Source organism: Diorhabda sublineata, chromosome 1 (assembly GCF_026230105.1).
Source record: "Diorhabda sublineata isolate icDioSubl1.1 chromosome 1, icDioSubl1.1, whole genome shotgun sequence".
Classification (NCBI taxonomy): domain Eukaryota; kingdom Metazoa; phylum Arthropoda; class Insecta; order Coleoptera; family Chrysomelidae; genus Diorhabda; species Diorhabda sublineata.
In genome coordinates this window covers 13,573,821-13,594,760 of record NC_079474.1, presented here as the reverse complement: position 1 = coordinate 13,594,760, position 20,940 = coordinate 13,573,821, and the positions used below count along the sequence as shown (strand labels likewise).

At 32.0% G+C, this 20,940-nt stretch overlaps 1 protein-coding gene across 1 annotated transcript in view; it reads right to left on the bottom strand.

Moving 5' to 3' along the window:
• LOC130451795 (uncharacterized) overlaps positions 1 to 20,940 on the bottom strand; it is a 60,065-nt gene that overhangs the window by 25,836 nt on the left and 13,289 nt on the right. Inside the window, exons 5-19 of the mRNA XM_056791047.1 lie at positions 19,181 to 19,422; positions 16,329 to 16,516; positions 9,430 to 9,770; positions 8,808 to 8,984; positions 7,263 to 7,505; positions 6,956 to 7,209; positions 6,675 to 6,888; positions 6,354 to 6,518; positions 5,046 to 5,345; positions 4,070 to 4,228; positions 3,812 to 4,006; positions 3,373 to 3,756; positions 2,223 to 3,305; positions 1,826 to 2,167; positions 694 to 1,194 (exon numbers count right to left, since the gene is read on the bottom strand). Of these exons, the coding sequence (XP_056647025.1) occupies positions 694 to 1,194; positions 1,826 to 2,167; positions 2,223 to 3,305; positions 3,373 to 3,756; positions 3,812 to 4,006; positions 4,070 to 4,228; positions 5,046 to 5,345; positions 6,354 to 6,518; positions 6,675 to 6,888; positions 6,956 to 7,209; positions 7,263 to 7,505; positions 8,808 to 8,984; positions 9,430 to 9,770; positions 16,329 to 16,516; positions 19,181 to 19,422 (4,788 nt within the window). The remainder of the gene's footprint in view (positions 1 to 693; positions 1,195 to 1,825; positions 2,168 to 2,222; positions 3,306 to 3,372; positions 3,757 to 3,811; positions 4,007 to 4,069; positions 4,229 to 5,045; positions 5,346 to 6,353; positions 6,519 to 6,674; positions 6,889 to 6,955; positions 7,210 to 7,262; positions 7,506 to 8,807; positions 8,985 to 9,429; positions 9,771 to 16,328; positions 16,517 to 19,180; positions 19,423 to 20,940) is intronic.

Genomic DNA, 20,940 nt, shown 5'->3' with positions numbered 1-20,940 from the left:
CATTTCTGGAACTAAACGTTGCAGCAGCAGCAACTACAGTTGAAAACTATGGAGGAAAAATAAGAAGAATAAGTTGAGAAGACCCCGCATTTTCCAGATCAAAAATATTTAGACTACTCCCAAAAGTGGTTATTTTCTCAAGCCTTTTGATGAAATGAACAAGATATTTGCCCTTTCTCGCAAAATCTGCTGTTAACATCCTCTGCTATGCCCATTCTTAAAAGGTCGAATTTGACTTGTCAAAAGATAAATAATCGATTTAATTTCGTTTCTGGAATCTTTCGGATTGTCTTAAGCCTGGAGTATTTCTCCAGTAAGATTCCAACTGATTTTTCAGTCATCTGTTTAGTTCGTAAATGATGTGACATTAAGGAGGTTACTAAACAAGTATTATATTCCCGAAGACTCGAATAAAGACTAATCAGACCTGATCGACTAAAATGAGAAAAACTATCATGTTTAATCAACATTTATACTCCTGTAAAACATCCGGTTTCATCAGATACGATATATATTTTGAAAAAATGTACTAGATGTTATATTTTCAATTTTTTTATATATGGTGATATGTTCAAATTAACTCTAATCTAAAAAGTGAGTTGTCGGTTGTTACGCAATGAGTCTTTTAATATCAGATATGTACCTACATCAATTATGGCACTCATCAAAGACAACATTTAACAGAATACTTACCTTTTGCACATAAGTCCACGGTTTAACTTTGGCGCCTTCAGAAGGTTGCAGATTCAATTTATCAATAACGTCCTGCAAATGGTCCTTCAATTGCTTGTGAGGCTCGTCTAATACCTCTTGCTTTATCATCTTATCGATAATATCGGAAGGGGTAGTTTCTAATCTGTTAAACTTAAAACTAACTGACTTCTGTTTGCAAAGTAGTTGACATTCAACGATCCCGTCCGGTTGAACGTTATCAACGATTAGCTGATATTTTAAAGAGCTCCTCTTTCTCCTTGGCTTCTCGTCTGAAGAAGACGAGGAGGAGATCTCCACGATTTGACTTACTTGTTGTTCGGGTTGATCGATCTCTTGGTTAGGGGTTATAACATCCAACGATGATTTTGGCGTTAACGAATCCACCGAAATAATTGTTTCCAAAGGGGCGGTATATGTGTGGATAGTATTTACGTTTTCGACTGTTAACGCTTGAGAATCTTGATGCTGCGGTAATGGTACCTTAAAAAATTAACAATTACAGTGAACTATATCGGTTCCTATTTTATTTTTTACTTCTATCTACTTAAAAAAACTTAAACTATTCCTGAGAACCCTGAAACCTTGAACTTTAATACCATTGATGGAACCATTGTCTTTTCTCCTTGGCCAGAATCAACGTCACTACTATCTGTAGTATCCTAGACACGTCGTCATCATTTGACTATTCTATTCTGGTTTTAGCTCCATTGTGAGCAAACAAAACACCTTTCTATCGATCTAAAGTACCAACACTGACTGCAATCATCAATGCCCTTGTCATTTCTCCATCTCCAACAATGCTAAATAGTAAAACACTGTCTAATAAGTCTCTCAAAGTGACATTCCTAACTTTGAAGACAATAAATATCAATATCCAGCCATTTCTCCATCTCCGACAATGTTAAATAGTGAAACACCATTCGAAATTCGTATAAAAAGCTTGATGGTAATATGTACTCCCTGTTCAATAGCTCAAAAAGTCATAAATTCCATAGTTTTATTGGTCAAAAATGAACTAGAAAGCCAATTGGGTTGATTTTTGGCATAAAATTTTGAATCCTCACCTTTACATGAAGGGAGCTAATTTTTTAGATTCATATCTATAATATACCTGATTTGTAATCTGTTGGACAAATTCCTGACTATGTATATCATTAATTTGTTGTTGTAGAGATGCCTGTACGTAATCCTGTACCGAAACTGGTTGCGACATAGTCGAGAGACGTCTATGATCGTTCTGAGCCTCGAAACTAGGCATCGGCGGTAAAGAGGTGGTGGAAGCTCTGTGTTCTTGCTTAACAGGTTGTAAATGTTGCTGTGCTAATTTTTGTTGGAGTTCGACCAAATTCGTAGGCGGAGTAGCGACGTTAGTATTAGGATCGCCTTGTACAACTTGCTGGGTTAGCAATTGTGGTTGAGTACCCTGTTGCTGGACATATTGGGGAGGCGGGACCTGATGAATTGAAATTTTTATTTAAAAAAAATTATAGATCGCGATTTGTACATACCTGTTGCTGGGTCTGTTCGACGGTATGAGTTTGTGTAGGATCAATACTTTGGGAAATATACTGTTGATTCGGATCGATATTCTGTTGAATATACTGTTGGTTAGGTTCGACGGTTTGCTGAATAAACTGTTGTTGGTAAACTTGCTGTTGTTCCGGTTGTTGGTACTGTTGTCCCTGGTAAGTTTGTTGTTCGGGCGGTTGTTGGTATTGTTGACTTTGATAAGCCTGTTGCTGTTCAGGTGATTGATATTGTTGCCCAGGATAAGTTTGTTGGTCGCTCTGTTGATACTGTTGTCCTTGATACGTTTGTTGGTCGCTCTGTTGATACTGTTGTCCTTGGTACGTCTGTTGCTGTTCTGGTTGAGAATATTGTTGTCCTTGGTAAGTTGGTTGTTGAGGTGGTTGCTGATAGTTAAGTTGTGGAGGAACATATGCAGTTTGAGGAGCTGATTGAGGTTGTTGTTGTTGCTGTTGTGCTGGGTAATTAGCAGATTGCAGAGTAGTTGTTTGTTGAGGATAATTCTGCTGGAAAGTGGTCTGTTGTGGAGCGAAATTTGGTGGTTGGGTAGGTTGTTGGTAAGTGGATTGCGATGGCGGTTGACTTTGCTGTTGTGGATAATTAACTTGCTGTTGTACAAATTGTTGATTTAATTCTTGGTTTATCTGTGGCATATTTCCGGGTATGATATGCAAAATCTGATCTTGTTGTCCTTGTTGATAGCTCTGTTGTTGTTGGAAGTTTTGCGGTGGATAACTCTGGCTATCTTGGGATTGATAACTATGTTGTGGAGCATAATTGGAAGCCGGTTGCTGTTGATATGCCTGTTGCTGTGGGTAATTCTGTGATTGATGTTGTACCACTTGCGCATATGTTGGTTGCGGTGGTTGTTGTGAATAATTATGCTGTTGATAATTTGTTATGGATTGTTGTTGTTGATCTTGTATCAATCCTTGTTGTACCTTGTCAATTTGACTATCAACACTTAATCTATGTTCATTTTGTGGAGGAGCGGGATGGAGTAACTCTGGCTGAGATATACTCGACATCTTATGTTGATTCTCTTGATGCTGTTGAGCTTGAACCTAAAATGAAAAATTAATAAATTACCAAAATGTTTTTTCCAATACTTAAATTCAACTAGTATCATACCTGTAGATACTCAGCTTGTTGAGGTTGTCCTTCTAAAAAGTTTTGTTGAACGAAATGCGTAGGTGCAGGTTGCTTATGTATAATTGGTTGTTGTTGAACAGGTTCAATGGATCCTTGTCTCTGTATGGGTTGATTTGAATGTTCTTGTGCCATTGGTTGTTGCTGGAAAGTTTGTTGTTGTGGTTCTTGTTGAATTATAGAATGCTGTTGCGTATACATAACGGTTGCATCCCCTTGTTGTGTCTGTTGAGGTGGTTGCTGTTGTTGTTGCTGGATATACTGATTCTGTAAGACCTGCACTTGTTCCTGTTGTTGTTGCTCTACTGAATGTTGTTGCTGATACTGTTGTTCCTGCTGTTGTTGATATTGAATCTGCTCAGTAGTCTACAATAGTACTCGATTAGTATACAAAGCGAGGCATCATTATTAAATTACGTACCTGAATGACTGGTTGACTTTGTGGATAACTTTGTTGTTGGAAAGACTGTTGTTGCGTAAACTGGGGAGGTTGCTGAGCCTGTGGATAACCAGTCATAGTCTGAGGTTGAGATTGTGGTTGAGCTTGTTGTTGTGGCTGTGGTGCTTGTTGGGAAACAGCACTTTGGGCCTGTTGTTGAGACATTTGTTGTTCAACCTATCGAAATAAAAGAAGTTTATTAAAGACAGAATAAACGTTTTTTTTGTAAATAATAATTACCTGTTGCTGAATGCAGTACTGTTGATATTGTAATTGTTGTGCTAACGCTTCTTCTTCTTTCGATTTCTTTTCTCTTTCTTTTGTTATTTGGTTTATCTGCGTTCTTAAGAGTTGGGCAACCGTTTTTGCGTCATCCTCAAAGATAATTCCTGACTTTGCCTGAAAATATTAAAAAATAAATAGAAAATAACGTTTATAATTTATTTTGTTGACAAATATTGAATATATTAATGATATATAGTGCTTGAAATGTAATTTTCTTTTGGGAAACGTTACGAATAATAATTTTTTGAAGAAATATGTTGTAACCGTTAATTTAAACTATGTTTGAGCATAATTTACTTCATCAATCATATAATACTCAATATATGATTCAAATTGTATAAAAATCCTCACTTTTTTGGTATTAATCACTTTAAAAAAAATGAGTATTTTAATTATTTACACAATATACTATCTAAGCAGTTTGCAAAATTTTTTTTGTTGTAATAACAAATTATTTTAAAAATTTTCTATTCTGACTGAGTCTAAATCTGTGTTAGCAGCAATTTAAACATACATCAAGAGAATTTACAATAAATATAGCAAAAACTAGGAAATTAATAAATAATTTGGAATGGTGTTGAAACAATAAAAATTGACATAACAAAATATGTAGGAAGAGCCTTAAAAATACTTACATATATGGTTAAAACTAAATATAATTGTTTATTTAAGCAACAAAGCAATTCTAGTAATATGTGAGCTTCGAATAACATTTAAAATGATTTATTATGATCTTTCAAAATAACCAAAATGTCAAAATAAAATGAAAGAATTGTCAAAATACTGAAGCATGCTTTACAGGGTTACTACAAGAAGTAGTTAGCAAAAATTAAGAAATGATAATATTAATGTCGTTATAGTAAAAAATTCGATTATACTCCAACTTTATTCTTAAAATGGGTGGTTTTGCACAATAAATAAATATAATTACCATTTCCTCAGCAATCGTAACGTGTTTATCCATCTCCATATCGAATTCGAACTGAATGGCTTCGTTTTCTTTATGTTTATGAGTCCTCTTTTTGGGATCGATTACCCTCAATCTGAAAACGATCTTTTTAGTTTCTTGAGAAACAACTTCCACTTTTAATCCGAGATCTTCTTCGAAGAAAGCATGGTTTAGTAAATCTTTCACTTTCGGTCTATCTTCCTTTCTGGGTCTTATACAATTTTCTATTACATCTTTTATTTCGGGATTTTGAACTTTTTCAAAACTTGCAGGTTTGATTCCCTGTAAAAAGTCAAGATTATATTAAATTTATCGAAAGGAAACTGGTTTTTGATAAAAAGTGCTAAAAGTTTGTACTGAACACGGTTGGAAAAGGAAGCATATAATAAAACTGAACCTGATGCTTATGTGGGCACAATTTTAAAACCTTAATGAAATTGATATATTAGTATCAGAGAAATTGAATATATTGTGGAAAGTTGAGGAAAACTCACAGAAAAAGTTGATAATAATATAAATAAAACGTTTGTATCAATAATACCCTATGAGAAAGGCGGGAACCAAACAGGCAGCTTCATTTACTACGATTGTGGTACAGTGCTAGAGAAAATCTTTAATTGTTGCTTATTTCTTCAAGATGCAGCTGTTTTTCCACATTAAGGGTTCGAAATAGTTAGCAAAATTGATTCCTATGGGGTGTTGTTCGGAGCTATTCAAGCAACTGAACTTTCTTTTTCCTTCCTGAAGCATTTTTTGCGTTGTATTGGAATGAGAAGTAATTTTAGGACTAGCAGAACTAAAATTCCTCATCACAAGATCTACATTCATCAGTTTCTGCATCAGTAAGCTATTTTCGTTGATATCCAAATACTTTTTGGATTTCAGGTAGCAAAAGGAGACCCAGTCTGAAAATTAACACCCAGGATTTCGTTTTCTCATCAGAAAATATTATAGGAGCATTTTTCTACACAACAGAAAAGTTCCAGCTCAATAAAAGGTTCTACTTTTCTGAAGAGTTTGCTGGCATTTTGATTTTGTTTCATTATTGTATAAGCAGCTCCCAGGCTGAAGAAAAATCGTTTATTGTTGCTTATTTTTCCAAGATGCAGTAGTTTTTTCACAATGAAAGATCAGTAGACTTGACAAAATTCGACTCTACTGGATTATTGTTTGAGAAGTTATTTAAAATAGAAAAAAAAAATACCAGAAAACATGATTTACAAGACGGAATTATTGAAAAAAAAATGTAGTGAAAAACGTTATATTGTGAGGATAGAGAATTGCAGTTACCGAAATGACTTTCTTGTAGATTTGTGCAGGCCCAGTACATTCGGAATACGGATATTCACTTGTAGCCATTTCCAGCATACACATCCCGAAAGCATAAACGTCCACACCTTCATCATAGTGTTCCTCGTACATTTCAGGTGCCATAAATTCAGGAGTACCAATTACCTTAAAAAAATTAATATATGAAAAGAACAAGCTTACATTAAGGGTGTTTCTGCTATTTTTTTTGAAATCAGTATCAAAATAGAAGAAAATGTCACAAAAAGCATTTCAATAAAATAAATCGTAGATTTTCCTATAGATATAGTAAAAAGTTTTTACCGATTTGGCGAAACTTCTATTTTTCAAAGTTGCCAAACCCAAATCGCCAATTTTAACCGAACCAGTACCACCCGTTATGAAAATATTATCGCATTTCAAATCTCTGTGGATAATCGGTGGAGATCTCGAATGGAGGAAAGCTAATCCTTTTAAAATTTGTCTACACCAAGATTTCAATACTTTCGGATTGATCTTTTTGAATCTCCGCAAATAACTGAAAAATAATAAAAATTCAACATATTATTTATTCGATAGATCGTTCAATTTCGACCTGAACTCACGCTTTCAAAGTTCCACTTAACATCAGTTCCGTAACCAAAACAATATTCTTCTTCTTAGTACCGGGGGATTCCCAATAATTATAGAAACGAACTATATTCGGATGTTGAAGTTTCTTCAACATTTCAGCCTCTTCTCTAAATCTCTGTCGTTCAGTTTTGTTTAGTTTCTTTTCTTGTAATTCGCACCAAGCAACCGCAACACCAGTCTGAGTATCCAAACCTCTGTAAACAGTCTTGAAAGATCCTCTTCCGATCTGTAATTAAAGACATACATGAAATATCGACAAACAAATTATATATTTTTTACCTCTTCTTCGTATTTGAAGAATCTTCCATCGGGACTGACAGCTATCGGTCTGTAAACGTCGTCGTCATCTTCGACTTTTCCTTCTTTAGATAAATTCACCACCATCACGCTCTGTTCGACCATGTCTGGATTATTTTCCGCGTTCTCGTCATTTCTATGTAATTCGTCGATGGTCTGTTCCGTAATTTCAGTTAATTCTGTACTGAGAAAAAGATTCTTCGGAATATTGTACATCGCTCCCACCTAAGTAGCAAATATTGGAATAATTTTATAACAGATAAATTTTATTACACCGGGTATATTGAAAGTTATAGTAATTGGAAAGTTCATTACAAAACCATAATGTAATAAACCGTAAGTTTTAAAAATTCTCCAGGTTCTTAACGGAATCTATCCAATAGCTTAGAAAGATGTCCGTTTACAAGTTTGAGGGTAGTTTCAAATTTTCAAGATTTTAATTCTATTAAATTTAATACAATTCAAGCTATTTGGACTATTCGTAGGCACTGCAGGCATGGCTTGAAATCTCTCCACTGCTTTTCTCCAATTTATTTTGTACACGGTTGTTTTTGGCTCATTCTCTATTTCTTACTTCTGTCTTCTAATTTTTCCACCCTCTCCACTTGCTAAGATTGTTTTCATCCACTTTTTTGCCATTCTGGCTGTATGCACCAACAGACGCTCTTTATTCAAATCACATTTTTGTTTCAAAGAATATTTAGAAGTAAATTTACTATTGTTGAAGTTATTGGTAGGCACAGCAGGCCTCATAGGCCTATGGCTTGAAGTCTTTCCACTGCTTTTCTCTAATTTTATTTTGTATACGATTGTTTTTGGCTTATTCGCTATCCCTAACTTCTGTCTTCTACTTTTTCCACCCTCTCCACTTGCTAAGACTGTTTTAATCCACTTTTTTGCCATTCTGGCTGTATAAACTGTTTATTCTATTCACATTTCATTAATTTTTTCTTTGTTTATCCCCCTTTTGTAACACCTTCTTGAACATCTCCAGTTTTTACTTCAATTTTTGCCAACGGTCAGCATGTCACAAGCACATCCGAAGAGTACTGGCATTCTATTTAGTTCATTATTTAGACATTTCCTCTTCTTCTGTATGTACTGTATACAATTATTTCATTCCTATTAACATGATCATCATTTTTCTTTGTTTATCCTCTTTTGTAGCACCTTCTTGAACATCTCCAGGTTTTTTTTATTTTTGCCTACATTACCATGTCACAAGTACATCCAAATAGTACCAGTATTCTATTCCTTATCGCTCAATTTTTTTCCAAAGTTGCAACCCTGTTTTTCTTCTAATATAATTTCGAATTTGTTGTATGATATCTTCTACGATAAATGAATTTTTAAAACCATAAATGTCTAAAAATAACGTTCTGTTTACTATTTTTCTGGATAAATAATTTATTTATTGTTTCTCGATAAATAATTATCAGTTAATAATAATGAGTCAAATCGATCTGATTATTTTCTGGTGAAAATGACACGCCCGCAAACAAAAAAAAATATAGTATCCAAACTTACTTCCAACAGTCGTTTATCGTTTTGGACTATTTCCGAATCATCTTCAGCATTCGAATCGGTTTCTATTGAAATCAAACTGGTTACTCCACCATGTTTCACAGATTTATCTTTCTTTCTCTTATTTTTTTGTTTTTCTGCTATTATTCTATCGACGGTGGTACTTAACTCTGTCATTATCTAAAAATAGAAAATTTTATGGGAAAGTAGACTTTGTGGTATTAAATTTCTACTTATATCAATAATTAGTGTGAAAGAAGGAATATTAGTAGCTGAAAATGAGGAAAATATAGAAAAGAAAAGATTATATTATGACAAAGTGCCCAAAAGAAATTGTTTTTTATTTAATGTATAATAAATATTGTAATTTTTGGAAAACTAATATTATAAATAAAAAATAATAATTCTATAACTAAAAAGACCTGAAATCAAAACGATTTAGAAACATAAACATATATAAAATATTGAAGAAATAAAAAAAAATTAAATATTGATTATAATTATCTGGATGGTTTAACAATTGGATCCGGTAGGTGGCGTTTTTTTTTTAATTGGGTCAATAATTGATACGTAGAATAGCCTAGATCTAACTAAATGAAAAAATAACGAAATATTAATTATTTACCTGTCCTATGGTCAATTCAGTTTCTTGCATCTCAGTACAAGATTCATGGAACTCTTCGTATTCTTCGACAAAATTTCTGGCATCTATTAAATTATCATTAGGAGACGTATGCATAATTTTCTGTACGTAAAATGGAGTTATAGTATCTGCAGTATTGCATCTAATTCGACATTTGTAATCTGGATCTAAGCGAGTCACTTCGATGGCTCGATTAGTATCTTCGTGTAATTTTTCAATATGGAGTTGATTCTTATCGATAATTTCGACGGCCATATCGATGATATTATCGAGAATTGATTCGACTATCGGTTGAATTTCAGATCTGGTTGGTATCAAGTTTTCTATAATCAAAATAAAAACATTCGAAATCATTCAAGATTTATAATCAGAGTTATAATTTCGAATACCCTCGGTAGATTTGTTTTTTTGACGACACCTGTTAGTTCAGGATATAGCAATGTCGTACGATGTATAAATCGATGATTATTGGTATATTAACTTCTTTATCGCTATTTATCTTAATATTATTTTAATGCTTTAAAATGCTTAATCTTTACCATTGAACCACGACGAAGTTCTTTCTTTAAAGATGCGGATTTCAAGGAATATGATAAACAAATGAACTTAAATAACACTTCTGGCGATTAATAAATAATTTATATACAATGTGCAAAAGCCAATCTACACATACGCATTGACGAGTTGCGGGATGTTAAAGTTAAAAAAAATGCGTTACAACATTATGTGGTGGATATCAACCCCTAAGGTAATAAAAACCCAATATGAACTAAATTTAACCGCCGCGAGGACAAGGTGGATAGAAACTAAAGTTACGTTCACAATATTGTTAAACATTTGAAAGTTAGGAATTTATATAAACATACAATTTGTATAATCAAACTAGGCGTGAATTTTTGCAAAAGCAAATTTACACATAGGCATTGACGAGTTATGGGGTGTTAAAATTAAAAATAACTGCATTACAACATCATGTGGTGGTTATTAACCCCGAATTTATTTTTTAATCAAAACATTGCAGAAAGTTCTCAAACAATACATTAAACAATTTTTTAATCACTAGTAATATTTTTAACAGTGTTGCCATGTACTATTAGATTGATACTTTTCCAATATTTTATTTGATAGAAATAATTTTTTTATATGCTCGTATCACGAATGGAAATTTAAAAAAAAAATAGTGATGATTACTTTTACCTACGTTTTGTTCAAAGTACTGGTTCATATTTATCCACCATTTTTAAAACAAATAAACGATAACAGACATTAAAACAAACTAACACAATACAAGATACGGTGGAACTTTTTCTCAAATAAATCTGACTTATAAATTAATAGATATATTGTGTTATTACAATGAATAAGTATGCAAGAAAAAAATTAAATCTGTCCTAGACAACACCCCATTGTTATGACCTACATACTTTCATGTCTAACCACCTACCCGTTAGTTAAATAACAATGGGACTATAACCATCGAAGAATTTATAAAGAAATTAACGCAAAGACAATTAGAAATAACAAAAAGAGGCGAAAATTTATTTTTTGTCTGATAAAACTGATGAAAGAATATGAATAGGAAATCCATATTTCATGTCTACACCGATAAGAATCAAAGTTGGACAAAAAACATGTTTGTGTTAGATTACAATTGCTGATGAGGTTCCGGACCGCCACGAACCGGTAATATCTACCTTGAAAACTGACCTTGAATATTGAAAAATCGTTTATATGGTCTTAGAGTGTAATTTTTTTCAGTTATGATGGTGTCTGCGTAAAAATCTATGGTTATAATATTGTTTTCCGCGAAACACGTGTTACTTTCTCTTGTTCAAGCATATTTCTCCTAATAAACGAGTAAAAATAATTGTTTGAAACATTTTAAATATATAACCGTCAAAAAATTTATAAAGAAATCAACGCAAATATTGTCAAAGACAATCACAAATGACAAAAAGAGACAAAAAAATATTTTTTGTATAAAAAAACGCAAATACGGAATACCAATTCCATTTTTACCCCGATAAGAATCAAAGTTGGACAAAAAACATGTTTTTCTGGTCTGTGTTAGGTTGTGATTGTTGATGAGGGCCCGGACCGCCTCAAATCGGTTATATCTACCTCGCAAATTGACCTTGAATATTGAAAACATGTTTTTCTGGTCTGTGTTAGGTTACGATTGCTGATGAGGTTCCGGACCACCTCGAACCGGTTATATATACCTTGAAAATTGACTTTGAATATTGAAAACTCGTCTTAGAGTGTAACCTTTTCAGTTATAATGGTGTCTGCTTATATATCGATGGATTAAAACGGCAATTTTATCTGAGAGAAAGACAAAAGTCGCAGAGAGCTACTTCAAGTATTTACGGAAACTGACGACGCTGTACGACTTACTATTTTGTTAGATATCGTTACAGAAAATTCAACAAAGCGCCGGATAATAATTATCAAAGGTAGCCAATCATAGTTTGTCCATAGCTGTGGCCGATCGTGTGACCTTTCGATGCCAACACATTCATAACAATAAAAAAAACAGTTTGTACTTTATTTTGGTATAAGCGGTTCAAAATATAAAGACTGACGGTTGTTTCTGGATCAGAACAGATCCATAATCAGTAATAATCTAAATATTTCTTCAAAAATCGTTTTTATAATGATGATGTAGTTGATAACTGTATACGCCTACGAGTTTTTAAAGTCTTATTGGTGACGCTCTTACCCGACAGAGGTCGCTGAGAGGGTTTGACGCACACAGTGGCTTGATAAAAGACAGTGTGGCCACATGAGAGTGGCCGCCATGTTTAAATCCAAGCTTTTTTTAGTTTAAAATACTATTGAGCACTAGAAAAGTTTTTGAGAATTTAAATTACGATTTTATAAGCGTTTACGCTAAATCAGTCGAGTTTTGGTTAAGCATGGCGACCATTCTGTGTGGCCTCACTGACTCCGAGATATGAACGTAGGCTAGATATTTTTCGAACGAACCTCGTATTATAAAAAATTTTTTTTAACTCATTTCCACTAAAACAACAGATAACCCTTCAAGTATAACCGAAAGTTATGAAAAAAAAATGAAAATACTTTCGGAAAAATATTTAATTTACAAGTCGACTCACCCTGTACGTAAATTTAGTCCTTTAGTAAATTACACAACTCATGTTGTAAATTTTTGTTGTTTTTGTATATGCAGTATTAATACTCACTTTTTATAAAAAAATAATAAACTGAATTAGAAAAAAAAAATGTTTCCAACATCACAATACGATAAAAAAAAATATCGGATCCCGCCGCCGCCCGCCGCCGGGTTCGTAATATAATACCATCAGAGTATAACTGTTTTTAATTGGCATTTCGTTAAGTAGACGGTAGGCGCAGTAAATACGAATAAGAAATACGGTCATTGATAAACTGATAACAAAACGAAGTATATAATATAAAACGATAAGCGCGCTCGGTAGTGATTTGTTTACAATTATATATCGATAATAATTAATGAATCATTCTACTATTTTTTTTATTGATGGATAAAGGAAACGCCTTCGATATTATCAATAAAATATTAATATATATTTAAATTTAGAAACGAATCGATTTTACGATTACAATCGATACTTAGGTAGAACATAATCGATATAGGATAAGACTTTCGAATCGAAACGTTGGCAGATGACGGATGAGGTTTGGTATATAGGTAGGATTGGAGGTTATGAAAAAGTTATTCTACAGCTGTAATGAGGAAAAAAAAAGGTATTTTAACGAGAAAATATCATAAAGGGTATATAATTTGAAGAGAAATTGCTTGAAATAACTTTAGTTTGAAACGACAACTAGAACGAACCTCACTTAATTTAACCTAACCTAACCTAAAAAATTTCTTTTTAGACTCGGATCCAGAACCTTGGTATACGCCATGTCAAGCATCTTCATCAATTTGACTATGCATGTGTTAGGAGATATTGCACGATTAAAAGTTCATTATCCCCTAATCTAGACTATCCTTTTAAAAGAAATTATTGTATTTATGGATTTGATAAGAATCCCAGAATACGTTATAATGGTCAAAAAATCACATTGACAATTGTATATTCCATATTTAGCCTCCTCACTCCTATCCCATCTCACATACCAAACCCTACTACCTAGTCTAGCTTAATGTAGTCGATGAAATTGATGTTTACCTTGATGTCACACTTACATATTTTTCTATTAATAGTCAATCTACCAACTTCGGAATTTATAGACACTTTTTTATGTATGGGAGAGTAATGAAGCCTAATTTCTATTGCAAAACTTTTCATAAATATATCTGAGTCAATACAAGTAAGCTGTACAGAACAATAGAAAAAGGTTTGGAGTGGCCATAAGCCCTCTGTATTAAAGATTACATAGCCGAATCATATTTTTTTCTATTGCCACTAAAGGTTAGAAATTTTATTTTATTTTAATTCTAAAAATATATTCCCAACAAAAATACTATTTTAGGTTTTTCCATATAGTCCAAGTTGTGTAATCTCAACAGTTCAGTTAGGTTGCAACTGGTAAGGTCCCGTGCATAAACGTGGTATTTTTCCACTGATTTCTACATCCAGTCCGTCCAATATTCTTTCGAACTAAAGTACAGGGTTCGTGCCACTTCTTGGCCTTTTATTTTGTTTCCAGATCATCAAAATCGATAACTAAATCATTTTAGTAGACTGGAATGTCATCTACAGTTATAAAACTACGTACTAAATCCTTGTTATCCTTTTTAAAACGTTCTAACTCGCTTTAGAACTAAAGTACAGGGTTCGTGCCACTTCTTAGCCTTTTATTTTGTTTGCAGATCATCAAAATTGATAACAAGATCATTTTAGTAGACTGGAATGTCACCTACAGTTATAAAACTACGTACTAAATTCTTGTTATCTTTTCTAAAACGTTCTTACTCGCTTTAGAACTAAAGTACAGGGTTCGTGCCACTTCTTAGCCTTTTATTTTGTTTGCAGATCATCAAAATTGATAACAAGATCATTTTAGTAGACTGGAATGTCACCTACAGTTATAAAACTACGTACTAAATTCTTGTTATCTTTTCTAAAACGTTCTTACTCGCTTTAGAACTAAAGTACAGGGTTCGTGCCACTTCTTAGCCTTTTATTGTGTTTCTGAATCAACAAAATTGATAACAAGATCATTTTAGTAAGCCGGAATGTCATCTACAGTTATGAAACTATGTACTAAATCCTTGTTATCCTTTTTAAAACGTTATAAATGTTGTTAAAGAAGTAGCAATATTTCAATGGATTTTAATTTTTTCATTATTGTTGGTTTTTTGTTTTCACATAGTCATTTTGCCTCATATGCATTTTTTCTCACTTTTTTCAACACCTGTATCGTTAAATAAGTTTTTGTGAATTATTATGATATCCTACATATTTTTATTAAAAATTTGTTTGGTTCTATTAACTACTGCCCTCATTATTTAAATTTATTAAATTTTGATAATGGAAAAACACACTTACCGTTAAAAACATTTTTTTCTCATCCATATTTGACAAGTTCGAAGACAAAACTAAATTAATTCCCTCAATTTTGAGTGTCTATCTGAATTAGACGATTAAAATATTATATTTCGTTGTAATAAAATCATTTATCAATTTGCGAATGTTAAAATTGGTTGATAATTTTTATTTATAGGCACTTTCCTTTTAAATAACGATATTAATCAGTATCGGTTTCAGGATCTGCCTATATTATTTTTCGAACAAGGACAAAAATAATTCAGGAGACTCGCACAAAAACATTCGTGGAAAATAAAAAGATACCATATACAGTATGTCGCATTCAAGATGAAATAACTTTCTATTTTCTGTCTGCCTAATATAAGTTCAGAATATTATTTTCCAACGAAAAACAGAAATTAAACATATAAAATAGTAGCAAGTATAGTGACAGAAAACAATACCTACCGAATATAAACCAAAATTAACACAAGTATTAGCAACATCTTCGTTTTTGGTTTCAACACCTACCGAATCTTCCTTTGACCGAATAAATATTCAATGAAATCATCCTCGAGACAGAGAATTAGTAAATACACAGTTTATGGTCCTTCGAGCCTGATACCTGGTTTATATCCGGCTCGAAAGACCAGAAGACCAGACAGTGTAATTGTGAGAGTTGGTGTATGAAATTTAAAATCATATTTGATATGTATATCACCAACGCACCAACGGTTCCAAAAATGCTTGGTTTATTGAAACTTATATAAAAAAAATGATACTAGGACAAGAAAACCTGTGAGTGAAGTGGCACAAAGAAAAGCTTGAAATAGTGAAATTTAATAGAAAAGATGAAATAACTCCAAATATACATCAGAAATACGAGTAGATGTCGACCATGAAAGAGATGAAATTCTGTAGCTGATGGACTTGCTTCCAAGCAATTTTCTTTTACACACACACACACACACACACACCTAGAGCCAGGATGAAGAAAAATATTAAAGAAGGAACAGACGATAGACTTATAATAGAAGAAAGAGAAGAAGGTTCAAAAAAATCCAACTGTTAAAATAAATAAAACCAGAGAATTTAAGAATTAAAATGTTAATTTTTTTCAATTAATTATTGAAGATAATCAAATTACTAAACACTACTACTTCAACACTCATTAATATGCGTATCAATAACTGAGTTATCATCTTCAGTAACCGAAAGAAGAGGAGTTTACTGTAACCTATACAGATCTAGTAAAAGTATTTGACAGGGTTTTAATAGGGAAAGTATTGATGAAAAATGTGTAAAAGAAAAGCATAAAAATACTATAAACTTTGAAAATTTTAAATAACGAATAGAATACAATAAGGTGGAAATTTAAGCTCTATAAAAAAACCTTACCAGGTCGACCTTCTTCCTTTTCTTCGTCTTCTTTGTCTCTAAACAACTGGATATTGCAAAATCTCTTTCTGAAAGGCGCCAAATTTTCTATTATGTTATCATAAGGAATGCTACTGCAACTGTGAGTTCGTATCTTCTTATCATCCTTCACGATTTTATCTTCATCCATAATTTTCATAAAAGTATATCTAAAATGAGAACGGATGTTTTTGTTGTTTGTCAATTTTGTCGAGGAAGGTATCACAGAGGAAGGTATCACGGTTGAAAATATCCAATTGAAATTATTTGTAGAGTTATTTGAACTAATTAGAAACATATTTAAACGTGGGTCAACAAAAAATCAATGAACACAATTAAAAATTTATTTATCAATCATATTGATGATAATTAAGGAATAGTTATTGAGCTTACAATTTGTTTGTGGTAGTGTCATTAGTAATGTAAATATGTACTGCATTAAATTATAAGATGTCTCGCTTTATCAACCGCTTACAATTCGCATTATTACCAATTTAGGTAATTCAATAAAAATAAGTACTCACAAATTTATGTCGACTGATTCATTCTAGTGATAATTTCATACTTCATTAATTTTGTTTTGTATATGTGTATCGGATCAGGGTCGGCGCTAGAGGAGGACGATTCAAGAAGCGGTGAAATTTTAATCAACTAGTGAAATAAACGAGTGGCAACACAGCATAATAACCAATAAGTACTCAATTCATATTATGCACGATTGAATATGGTTACCGATGAAAATAAACTATGAGAATGCTTAAATAGTGATAATAAGTGAAGAAAAGCTTGGTGCAGTTAAAATAACCTATTAGAAACCTAATATAAAGACACTAAGAGCAGAAATCCTAAATAAGTCAAACAATGACCGCAAGGAAAGAAAATCTTGATATAGTGAAAAAAAAACAATAAGAAAGTTGAAACAATGAGACCAGTGAAAAATATATCATAAAAAGGCTCAAGAAATGATACTAGGAAAAGAAAACCTTTGTGTAGTAAAAAATAAACTATAAGAAAACACAAATAATAACACAGAGAAAAGAAAAGCTTGAAATTGTTAAACATTAACCATAAGAAAGGTCAAACAATGACCACAAGGAAAGAAAATCTTGATATGGTGAAAAATAAACCACAATAAATTACAAAATGTGTAGTGAAAACTAAACTATAAGAAAGCTTAAATAGTGGCACTTAGAAAAGAAAAACTTGATATGGTGGAACAAAAACCATAAGAAAGGTCACACAATAACACTAAAGCTTGATATAATGAAAAATCAATCACGAGAAAAGTCAAACAATTATACTAGATAAAAAAAGCGTGATGTAATAAGTAGACAATTATAAGGAAGCTCAATCAGTGATATCATAAAAAGGAAACCATGGTTCGGTGAAAATAAAACATAAAAAAGCTAAAACAATGATAAGGAAAGTTTGGCGTAGTGAAAACTAAACTGTAACAAAGCTCTAATAATGCTTGGAAAAAAGAAGCTTTAAATAGTGAAAGATAATCTATAAGAATGTTCAAATAATGTCACTGAGAAAAGAAAAATATGACACAGTGAAAAATTAACTATAGAGAAGCTCAAATAATGACACTGAGAAAAGAAAAACTTGATATAGTAAAAAATAAACCATAGGAAAACTCAAACAATGACACAAAGTAAAGAAAAGTTTGATACAGTTGGCAAGAAATGATAAGAAAGCTCAAAGAAAGACATTGAGAATACATACATAAACCATGAAACAGCTCAAACAATGGTACCGAGAAAAGAAAAGCTTGAAATAGTGAAACATAAGCCATAAGAAAGTTCAAATGATGATGTTAAAAAACAGAAAAGCTTAGAAAAGTGGAGAATAAGGCATAAGTAGGGTCAAACAATGACATTAAGAAAAGAGAAGCTTGATATAGTGAAAAGTAAACCAAGAGAAAGTTCAAACAATGACAATAAGAAAAGAAAAGCTTGACATAGTGGGAAATAAGCCATATAAAACTGTGACAAGGACAGGAAAAGCTTGATGCAATGAGAAAACAACTATGACAAACCTCAAACAATGACAATAAGAAAAGGAAAGCTTGGTGCAGGTAAAGAAAAGTGAAACAATCACACTAAGAAAAAAAGAAAGTTTGATATAGTGAAAAATAAATTATACAAAAGCACAAATAATAACACTATGGAAAGAAAAGCTTAAAATAGTGAAACATAAGCTATAAGAAAGCTCAAATGATGATGTTAAGAAAAGGAAAGCTTAGAAAGGTAAAAAATAAGGCATAAGTAAAGTCAAACAATGACATTAAGAAAAGAGAAGCTTGATATAGTGAAAAGTAAACCAAGGAAAAGTTCAAATAATGACAATAAGAGAAGAAATGCTTGGCACAGTGCGAAATAAGCCATAAGAAAACAGAAACGATGACATTAAGATAGGAAAAGTTTGATGTAATGAGAAAACAACTATGAGAAATCTCAAACACTGACACTAAGAAGAGAAAAATTTGTTTCAGTGAAAAATAAACGACGAGAAAGCTTGAAGGTAACACTAGGAAAAGGAAAGCTCGATGTAGTGAATAATAAAGCCAAAAATACAGAAAACCCAAAGAAAACCGTAAAAGCAGAGACAAGTCTAATTATTTATAGTAGACAATAAAAATTAATCTGATAAATTTTGAAAACTGAGTTAATAAGTATACGATAAAGAACAAGTTTTAACAGAGATAAAAGTTGAATCTGATACCTCAAAATCACAGTGTTGTCAGTAAAATAATTGCGAAATAAAGGTGTAGGAATATTATAAAAGTTCAAGAATCAACTGGTATAATTCAAAAATTTTGTTTAATATACCTATTTAAGCTCGTAGTAGTGGTAATAATCTTAGTTGTTTCGGTATCAGTTGTAACGGTACGTATAGAGGTGATATTTTCTTTCTGTTGTAATTTTTCTTTCCCTCCCGATTTCCCAATAGAATCACACTTCTTCTTATCTTCAATAACATCGGAAGTTTCTGAAGAAAGTTCCATGTTTATGATCGGTTTTACCTTATCTTTCTTGGTTTTCTTTTTATTGCCGTTTGATTTTGGCTTAACCTAAAATAAATTGAACATTAGATACGTCGACACACATTTCCACGTGTTATACATAAAAAAACGATAATGGTATTATGTCTTCTCGAATGACCATATACCAGACGAAGAAAACAAAATGACAGTGGATTCAAAGTCGAAATTACAGGGTGATCAAAACTGGAATTTCGTCTATAAGCTAAATAAAGTAAGAAATCTCAATTCAAACACTATTAACGTAGGTAAGTTGTTATTTGCTGACTCGTATTGCGTAAGACGATACTGTTATGAACTTGACTCGAAAAATGGTGAACAAATAAAAATGATTAGACAAAAGTTAATAACTTATTACTTTTAGACGATCTTTGCATTTTTTTATATATTTAGATTATAGATATAAACCTAAAAGTGTTAAAAATAAATGTATTATTATGACAGAGAAAAATATAAGCAATATTAATACGAGGGTTGCTACTCAAGTATTGAAACAAATATTTATCATTGGATATGGATTTATTGTTTTTCAAAATATTACCCACTTTTGTATTTTGGAACTTTCTAGATCATTTTAGAAATATCTAGAACGTTCTCGAACATTCTAGATCGATCAAAAAAAAATTGCACTCATTTTGGTAGCTTTCCAGATCATACGGGAAATTTCTAGATCGATCCAAATAAGTTGCACTCATTTTGGAACCTTCCATATCATTTTCGAAATTTCTAAAACGTTCTTGAACATTCTAAGCCGATCATAATAAAATGAAACTTACCAGATCATTCAGGGAATTTCTATAACTCTTTAAATCGATCATAATAAATTGCGCTCATTTTAGAATGTTCTTTCTAGATCATTCTAGAAACTTCTACAACGTTCTCGGAACATTCTAAACCGATCTTAATAAAATGCACTCATTTTAGATCTTTTCAGATATTTCCGGAAATTTCTCGAACTTTTTAAATCGATCATAATAAATTGCACTCATTTTAGAATTTTCCAGATCATTTTAGAAATTTCTGAAACGTTCTTTAACAGTCTAACTCAATCATAATAAATTGCGGTCATTTTATAATGTTCTAGAACATTCTAGGAACTTCTAGAACTTTCTCGAACATTCTAAATCGATTACAATAGTTTCCACTCATTCTACAACTTTCCAGATCATTCAGGAACTTCCTGGAACGTTCTCGAACATTCTAAACCGATCATAATAAAGTGCAATCATTTTGGAACTTTCCAGATCATTCCGGAAATTTCTAGAACTTTCTCGAACATTCTAACTCAATCATAATAAAGTGCGCTCATTGTAGAATTTTCTATGCCATTCTAGAAACTTCTAGAACTTTCTTGAACATTCTAAATCGAGTATATATATATATATATATATATATATATAGAATTTTATATATAGATATAGAAGTTTCTAGATCATCCTAGAAATTTAGAGATCTTTTCAGAAGTACTAATGCGTTAGAAAAGGACAGAAATATATGTTTTCACGTTTTCGCCACCCACAACCATCCACCTCGACCAAACTCGCTTAC